A 9,260-nucleotide genomic window follows, 5' to 3' on the forward strand; every position below is an offset into this window, starting at 1 on the left:
TAAAAACAAACAAAAATAGAACAAAACAACAAAAAAACCCAGAATGTGATCAAATATGATCAGGCTGGTATATAGATCAGTGCCACACACTAGATTTTGGGTGTATTTTGGTCTGTTAGAAGAAAGTGCCTCCCAAAATTTTAAAGAAAGAAAAACTTATATATGTACAAAAATAAGGGTTGATATGATGAAGGGATGGAATATGACTGTAAAGATGGAAATTATAAAAAATTTTATAAAAGGAATTGATAAGAAGTTGTTTGAAAAAAGAAAAGAAGAGGATTTAAAAAAAAAAGGGGGAGAGAATGTGATCAGGCAGGGGAGTAGAAAAAAAACATACACTAGAGATTTAGGGTATATTTTGATCTGTTAGAAGAAACTATCTCAAAATTTTAAAGAGAGAACAACTTATATATATATGCCAAAAATACAGGTGACTACTATGAAGGGATAGAATATGAGTCGAAAAATGAAAAATAAAAATGAAAAATAAAAAAAAATTTTTTTTTTAAAAAGGGATTGATATGTTGGTTGAAAAAGGGAAAAAGAAAATTCAAAAAAAAAAGTTAAAAAAAATTAACTTTGAAAGACTAAAGAATCGTGGTAAAAAAGCCATGAATTCTATGTGCATTATTCCCCTAGTGCTGGAGTTCTGCTGTTCTCATTGATCGGTAAACTTGGTCTTGGCTGGCTGTTCTCTCTGATCTTCTGGGGGAGGGGCCTGTTGCTGAGGTTTCCAAAAGTCTTTGCCGGAGGCGCAATTGCCCCGCCCTTGCCCCATCCGGGCTAAGTAATCTGCTCGGGTTTGCTCTCCAGAGCTTTTGTTCCCTGCAAGCTTTCCGTACAGCTTTGGAGGCGGAGAGTGAAAATGGCGGCCTCCCAATCTCCGCCGCGGAGGAGCCGAGAACTTGGGCCCCGCTCCTCAGTGAGCCCCCAGAGAAAAGCCGTCAGTCACTCCCGTCTCCCCTGTCTCTGGCCGCACTCCGTGCTCACCCGGCCTCTGACCGAGCGTTTCTATCTCTGGCACCCGACCCCGTGTGGAGTCTCCAAACCCCGCAGATCCCTGCGGGGCGCTCCTGCGCCGCTCCTCCCAGGGGAAGAAGGTGAGTCTCCCCGGATCTGCCGCTTGTTGGGTCCCTGCTGGAGGAGCAGGGGCCCGACTGTGCCGCGGATCACAGTTTATGGCAACCCTGGGCTGAGAGCCTGCCCCTGGGCTCCGTCTCTCCAGCCAGCTTCCCCGCTCCGATACCTGGGAGCTCTGCCGCACTCAGGCACCCCGGTCTTTCTGTGACCCTGAGGGTCCTGAGACCACACTGTCCCATGAGGATTCCATCCCCCTCTTAGCCACTGGAGCGACGTCCCTCAGCGGAGCAGGCTTCTAAAAGTTCCGATTTTGTGCTCCAGGGCTCTATCACTTGCCAGAAGCACCCGCACAGGCCCCTCCCCCGCCGTCTATCCTCCCGAATATCGCCTCAGATATACTTCTCCGCACGTCCTACCTTCCAGAAAGTGGTTGCTTTTTTGTTCAGAGAGTTGTTGCTCTTCTTTTCTTCGATCTCCTGTTGAGTTCGTAGGTGTTCAGAATGGTTTGATCCCTATCCAGCTGAATTCCTGAGAGGAGACGAAATCCATGTCTCCTACTCCTCCACCATCTTGCTCTGCCCCACATCATTAGTTTTTGATGTAGAGTTCCATGTTGATATTTTCTAAACAGGAAGGAAAGAGGAATAGTTGAAATGAGGAATATTTTTTCATGAAAAATAGATTTTTCCAGTTTCAGTGGTCCACAATTTTCTGTGAAAAGATTTCAGATGATTAGCTCAGCTACCAGTAGCCACAGTTTCCTTAGAAAGCTCAGAACCATTGAGGACACACCTTGAGTTTAGAAACTGGAAACTTCGCCACCTGCTTCGGAGAGCAGCTGGGTGCTCCGTCTTGGTCTGTAGCTCCCAGGGGGCCCCAGTCCCCTTCTAGAGCTTTGGGAGAAGTCTCTAAGATACTGCCTCTTTGGATTTCCCCTGCTTCCTCTCTCCTGGAAGCAGCAGTGAGAGCCTCTTCAGAGGAGGGTTCTAGGAACTAGAAAGGAAAGGATGTAAAGCTGTTCACTGTGGTTACTGTTCACTGCTGGTCACATTTGGTTTTCTTTGTCTCACAGCGTTAGGCATTGGCACAGCCTGGTGGCACATCTGTGTTCTAGGGTTTCTCCCAGTAAGCTCCAAGAATGTTGCTGTTCATTTCATGAGCGGATGGCTCACTTGGCAAAAGTGAGAAGATTCTAAGAGCTGCTTTTTTGGAGTGCCGAGGTTGAGATCTTTTTGTTTATTATTATTATTATGTTCAGTTAACCAGCATAGAGTACGTCATGTTTTTGATGTAATGTTCAACGATTCATTAGTTGCGTATAACAACTCATCACAGTGCTCATCACATTACATGCCCTCCTTAATACCCATCACCCGGTTACCCCATCCTCCCACCCCCCTTCCTTCTGTAACCCTCAGTTTGGTTCCCAGAGTCCAGAGTCTCTCATGGTTTGTCTCCCTCTCTGATTTCTTCCTATTCAGTTTTCCCTCCCTTCCCCTGGGGTCCTCTGCACAGAGGGACCTGTGGACCCCTGAAACTGGAAAAATCTATTTTTCATGAAAAAATATTCCTCAGCTATCCATTTTTTCTTTTGTTTCCTCTTTCCTTCCTTTTTAGAAAATATTTTTCAAAAATATCAACATGGAACACTACATCAAAAACTAATGATGTAATGTATGGTGATTAACATAACATAACAAAATAAAATGCATATTCCTTATGTTCCACATATGAGTAAAACCATATGATAATTATCTTTCTCCACTTGACTTATTTCACTTAGCATAGTCCCCTCCAGTTCCATCCATGTCTATGCAAATGGTGGGTATTCATCCTTCCTGATGGCTGAATAATATTCCATTGTATATATGGACCACATCTTTATCCATTCATCTGTTGAAGGACATCTTGGCTCCTTCCACAGTTTGGCTTTTGTGGACATTGCTGCTGTGAGGTTGAGATCTTATCTTCAGCAGAAACTCAAACTGCCTGGCATGAAAGGCACACTACTGGGCCTGTTGGAAGAAGAAGGAGTTGGCTGTTTGGACTCTAACCATTATGTTAAGGTTATTTGTTATGTTTTCTAAACAGCTTTCACGAAGTCCTCCAAAGTCTTCTTGACATTCCTCCAATATAATCAGCTTCATATTCTTTAATCCTACCCTTCTTCCCTATCTTTGAAAATTAATTCTGCGCTCCTCTAGGAAGCTGATTAGGCTTTAGCCTGTGTTTCAGAGGCCCTCTGGGCTCAGCAAATCAGTGCTGGTCATCAGTGAAGTGACAGGTGTCACAGCTAGCTGGCCCTACATCCAAATTGGTGACACGTGACGATTCTGAGTGGTGGACCTCTGGGAACAACCCTAGTTTCTGGTGATGCTGACATGTTGCTTGGTCGTGCCAGGGCCCTTCCTTCTTCATGTGCCTCCTTCATGTCTGCAGACACCAGGCAAGTTATGCTGAAGCCTGGCTCTGCTGGGGGTTTTAGCTATGAAGAATCAGAGAATGGGGGGAAAGACAAGAAATTAAAACTCTTTCCGAAACTTCATGTAGGGAAATGACCACGAGGTTGAGAATTCTGTGAAACTGATTATTTCCTAGTGGGAAAGCCAGAAAATATAGAAACTCAGGAGTGGTAAACCAGGGTTTGCCATTCCATTTACGCAGTGCTTTGCCATTGCCCTGTAAATGCCCCATAGCATGAAAGCACGCTGCCAAACATTAATGTTTGAAACTCATGTGTAGTCTATAAAATGTGTACATGCAACTTAAGGTATTGCTAGGCAATTATTAAGCCAAACAGGTTATGTTTGCAGAAGACAAGGGAAGTTTAATTTTTAGTTGAGTGTGTTCTTGAGCCTCTGCTGAAGAAAGATCTCCTGTTTAACTGGAGACATTTGCCTCTTGAGTGTATGAGCGTGGTATAGGCTGCAAATAGCCACTCAGAGCTGAAGCCAACGGGTGGCTCGGGACGGGGCGGGGGGGGGGGGGCGGTGCTGTTACAGAGAACTGAGGCATGGTTAGTTGAATTGTCAGGAGTGACAGGATCAGATTATTGTTGACTGATTTCAGATTGCTTTGTCTTGTAAGCTTTTTATATAATCTGACCAATATTCTTATATTTAAAAATTATGTATGCCTCAAACACACAAAAAATGGTGAAAACCCGCAGGATTGTGAGACTAAGTCACATCTCTCCGATTTTTCCGCGAAAGATAGTTCTTACAGGTTGAAAGCGTAGAGGATGGCTCCTTCTTGTCAGGCAGATCTCAACTTAAATGTTACCTCCTCGAAAAGGACTTCCTCAAGCAGCCAAGGCTCAGGAAGCCCTCAAGACACTCTCACTTCTTTATCCTTGATCTTTTTAATTTACTTCCCCCATCTGATACTTTAGTGTTAGTCTTTTGTCAGTCTCCACCTACAGGGAAATAAGCTGAGACTTCATCTGTTTGTTCACCTTGTATGCTCAGTGCCCAGAGCAGTGCCTGACATTTAGAGAGCACCCAGATGATCTGCTTTCTTCTCCGGATCTTCCCCTCTTGCTCGTCTTTGAGACCATTTCATCATCACTGCCTGGAAGCAGGCCTGCCTGTCACCTCCCCTTGCTGTAGAATCCATGGTATTTTAAACTCTGTATTTCTGTAATTAGCCAGTGTTTGCTTCCTGGTTGTAGCATCTGATTGGCACGATGATAACACATCTCTTGTGCGTTAATATGATAGGTATTTGAGGCCAGTGAGTCCTGTCAAGTTTTCCAGTCATAAGATAGAGCTTACAAAAGATTTTGAGAGAGAAGCACATACACATTGAAGAGTTAGCTGTATACTGACATTAATACTAAGGGTCAGTTGGATAGATTGTTCTGCTTTGATGGTAGACTCAAGCAGTGGCTTGTTGTGGCATCCTTTTTTGGTAGTGTTATTTAATTTACCCCTGTGAATAACTCTTTCCAAAGGAAGGCTTTCTTTTTTGGAAACGTTCTACCTCTTAACCCCCAACTTAAGCCCAGAAGCCAGAGTCTGATCTTGTTATGTCTGGGAATATCGATTTTCCACTAACGGCTGTATTTTACATGATAATGAATCCAGTCTTTTCTACAAGTCTGCTTCATTTATGCAAAATAGATAAAAATTGGAACATGTATGACTCAAAGTATTTTTTCAGGCAGCAAAGAAGCTGCTGTGGAGCCTGCATATAATTTTATGGACCCTCATGTCATGTGAACCAAGGAAATGTTGGTTCTGTGGTCATGAAAGATAACGTTTATTGGATAGTTTTAGGTGGACAGAAGACAGCTTTTGAAATTCGGGGCCTCTGCTACTTCCTGTCTTAGAAAGATCAACTTGATTTGGACCATCTTTCACACTTTGAAGGAGTAACCTTTCGTACAATAGGGCCTCAAAGCATTAACGGCCTCCTGCTCACTGATTTTCAATATTATGGAAAAGTTATTCCAAATTGATCTTAGCTATCAACAGAGAAAAGGCAGAAAATTAAATTAGCAAGGAGGTGTTTCAGAAGCCTTTTGTGAATGCTATAGAATCTCTCAAAAATCTAATCCTTGAGAGGAATTTATTTTGTTCTGGAAAGAATAGGTTACTTTCCCAAGAGATGCTAAGATGCCTTTCATTTATAAGAGATGGACTATAGCCTATGAATGGAATAGCAGGATTTTCAGTTCTTTCATTTTGCCATCAACTTGCTGTAATTTACCTTAAAAAAAAATCAACGTGTAAGAAGAACATTCTGGTACTGCTATGTTCTTTCACCTATTACATAGAATTAACTCTCCAGATTAATTTAAAGATAAGGCATACTAATTAGTAGTCCAGCATCTCAGAAGTACTCGGCTCTTGGGATATTTATTGATTTCTGTCTTGAGCTTTATAAAAAGGTGCCTCAGATCCCCGGAAACAATGAGCTGTTTAAAAATTCTAAGTTAAGGGTGAGTTTCTCTGGGTGAATAGTGGGAAGGAAACTTGGCTTCTCACTAATGGACACAGTTTTGAGTTTGGGTCTAATGCCAGTGGTCTGGGGCAGAAACACAAAAACTTACTTGCTTAATTTGGACTAATAATCAAGTCTTTTATTCTTTTCAAAAATAGGAAGTTAGAAAAAAACTTTTAGGCTTTTTAAGTAAGATAAATGTGCTTTAAAGAGACCTGTTTACGGATCCCAGTTTAGCTTTGGAGAAGCAATAGACTCCTTCAGGAATTTAATGACCATCCTGGACTATCTCTGAAGAAGGACACATGCACAGAAAGCTTTGCATAGGCAGTCTATAGACCCTCCCAAAGTTGGCCAAGGACCCTTTGGTTATCTATCTATAGGGCCCCAAATAAGCAAACCCTGATTTACACCTCTAAGTAGGAGCTATGCTTAATTTTTATGCTGTAAATACTGGTCATTTAATCCTTGGCATTAACGTAGCACCCAAGGCATATTTGAATGTTTTGATGAGTTTTATTTAAACAGAAACAACGTTTATTTAGTCCTTTAGCAATGGAGTTTATGTTTAAGATTTTGATGGCTATTAGAGAAATAGTTATAAAGCTATTTATAACTATAGAAATAAGCAAACACATTTTACATGTTATGAATGCCGTTTGCCCTTATGTAGCCTAATCATTTTATTGTCTCTTGCTCTGCCTTCCTGGCTTTTCTTCAGTATCAAAATACTAAATCCATTTCATGGGTAGGAATAATTCATCCCAGCGTTCATATTCTTTTGGAAAAATTAAAACTGACTTTAACTCCATTTTAGCAACAATTGATAATTAAATATATTTAATAATTCAGTATATTTCATGTGATTATTGAACTTTTAAATAATGTTTGGAAAAGTAGTATCACTGGTAAAATAAAATATAAAAGTTCATTATTTTTACTTATAACTTAAATTCCCTTTTCTTTTTAGGTTAGTAGCTTTTCTTGTACTTCTTACTACCATATATGTATATACCTATGCTAGCCATTGTTTCACATATCAAGGAAAAAAGTAAAAATATGTCCTTACTGAACTGAATAGAAATTGAAGAATTACATGTTTTCAAATTCATATCATGCTAATTTGCCTTATATTTATATGTTCTTTCTGGGTGATCTTATCCAGTCCCAGGGCTTCACTGTCCTCTAACTCAGGTTGGCAAACTGTGACTTATGGTCCAAATAAATACATTCTGACACCTGTTTTTTGTAAATAAAGTTTTATTAGAACAGACACACTCAGTTGTTAGCTGTTGTTTATGGCTGTGTTGATGATGCAAAGGCAGAGTTGAGTAGTTGTGATAGATCGTATGGCCTGCAAAACCTAAAGTATTTACTGTCTTGCCCCTTACAGATAATGATTGTGTACCTGATCTTGCTCACTACTTCAAACCTTCTTCCTGAGATCTTCATTCCTAAATTTAGCCGCCCCCAGATTTCTTTACCTCCATGCCCCTCATCCACCATAAAATCAATGTTTCCCAAACTGAGTTCTTCCTATGTTTATTTCCCACCCTAATGGGTTCCTCCATCTGAGTTTCCTATCTCAGTTGATGGCACCACCATATGCCCAAGGTGCTTCTCTCCTTTATATTATTCATGCCTGATCTGTCACTAAGACCAGTCTATTGACTATTCAAAATATACGCACGCCTGACAGACAGTAATCTAGGTTTTTAAGTAATCAGTGCTTATTGTTCTTATGCTCTCAGGCCCCACCTGCAGTTAGACCAGAAATTCCTTTTTTGGCCTTTTAGAAGTTGCCATAAACTATATCCAGTGAGAAATAATTATTGGCATGTTTCCATCAAATAAGCCATGGGGAGATGGGTTCATTTCTCAACGTTAGATACTGCTTCACAAGGAAGAATTTAGGAGTGCTAGGAAGTCAGAATATTGTAAAATTTGTACTTTTATTATTTGAATACAGTGAGAAGAACATGACCATCTGATTTACTGAGTTGTCACTTTAAAAGTATTCATAGATGTTTTAAAATTAAATCCTTGTTCTTTGTACAGGGCCTCATTGGCTGGGGTATGAGGAGTTAAAACTTTAACATTAGATTACCTTTTTTTTTTTTTTTTGGTTCATCCAAAGAACACATTCAGATAACAAATGCATTTCTATCCTCATCAGTATTACTTGAGTATTATTTTAAAGTTTGTGATATTATTAACTCTGAATTCTCTTTTATGAATTTAAAATTATGCCATAATAACTGATGAAGAGCATAGAAGAGCGTAGTAAAAATAAATAAATTTTGAAATGCAAAAGGATTAGTGGGGTTAATAAATATCCACTCAGAGTTTTAGCAGTTTTGATCTTGGCATTTGTTTTATCCAGCAAATATTATCATAGTACTTTAATTTCAGTTTCTCTATCTGAAAAATTATGCAGGAGCAGTCTTTGTTTTCAGGAACACCAGTGATGTTTACAGCATTTAAGTCCAAAGCAGAGGTCATAAATTAATTCTAATCCTCTGAGCAAAGACATTAGCCTTTGTGTAACATTAGGATTTGGGCTTGTTCACACAAAATAATCCCAAGAATAATAGTTCCCCATGCTCAACAGTGATCTCAAAGATTAATACTTTTCTCTGGTTAATGATTCTGTAATACATTAATAGGCTCCTCCAAACACTTCCTGAAATTTTAATTATCTGTAGACTCTCAAAGCTGTATTTTGATCAGGCATGGAAAGAAGTGATGGAGCTCAATTACTGTCAAATTAAGGATGATTTTACATTCTGATGTAGAGAAAAATGCCACCCACCAGCAGACTTCAAAATAGCTGAAATGCTTAGAGAAAAAAAGTAAGTGGTTGAGGACATTAAGCTACACTGTTGTCTCCGTGCCCTGTGGGTCAGGTGGTCTGGTGCCGCGAGGTGGCTGCTATCTCTAGCACCTTCACTGTTCTCTCTACTGCTGGTGCTGGTGCTGGTGATGCTGGTGGTGCTGGTGGTGCTGGTGCTGGTGGTGCTGGTGCTGGTGGTGGTGCTGCTGGTGGTGCTGCTGGTGGTCCTGGTGCTGGTCCTGGTGATGGTGGTGCTGGTGGTGCTGGTGCTGGTGGTGCTGCTGGTGGTGGTGGTGCTGGTGGTGGTGCTGGTGCTGGTGGTGCTGGTGCTGGTGGTGCTGGTGGTGGTGCTGGTGGTGCTGTTGCTGGTGGTGCTGGTGGTGCTGGTGCTGGTGGTGCT

General features: G+C 40.9%; 2 protein-coding genes across 3 annotated transcripts in view; one reads left to right on the forward strand and one right to left on the reverse strand.

Annotated features, from left to right (window-relative positions):
- PAG1 (phosphoprotein membrane anchor with glycosphingolipid microdomains 1) overlaps window positions 1-9,260 on the forward strand; it is a 147,154-nt gene that overhangs the window by 54,371 nt on the left and 83,523 nt on the right. The window lies entirely within an intron of this gene.
- LOC135364023 (basic proline-rich protein-like) overlaps window positions 8,020-9,260 on the reverse strand; it is a 3,420-nt gene continuing 2,179 nt past the window's right edge. The window contains exons 3-4 of the mRNA XM_064587500.1: window positions 8,972-9,174; window positions 8,020-8,096 (exon numbers count right to left, since the gene is read on the reverse strand). Of these exons, the coding sequence (XP_064443570.1) occupies window positions 8,020-8,096; window positions 8,972-9,174 (280 nt within the window). The remainder of the gene's footprint in view (window positions 8,097-8,971; window positions 9,175-9,260) is intronic.

The sequence above is a fragment of the Mirounga angustirostris genome, unplaced genomic scaffold (assembly GCF_029215605.1).
Source record: "Mirounga angustirostris isolate CCGP_5_RB_7025 unplaced genomic scaffold, mMirAng1.0.hap1 SCAF_4, whole genome shotgun sequence".
NCBI classification, from domain to species: domain Eukaryota; kingdom Metazoa; phylum Chordata; class Mammalia; order Carnivora; family Phocidae; genus Mirounga; species Mirounga angustirostris.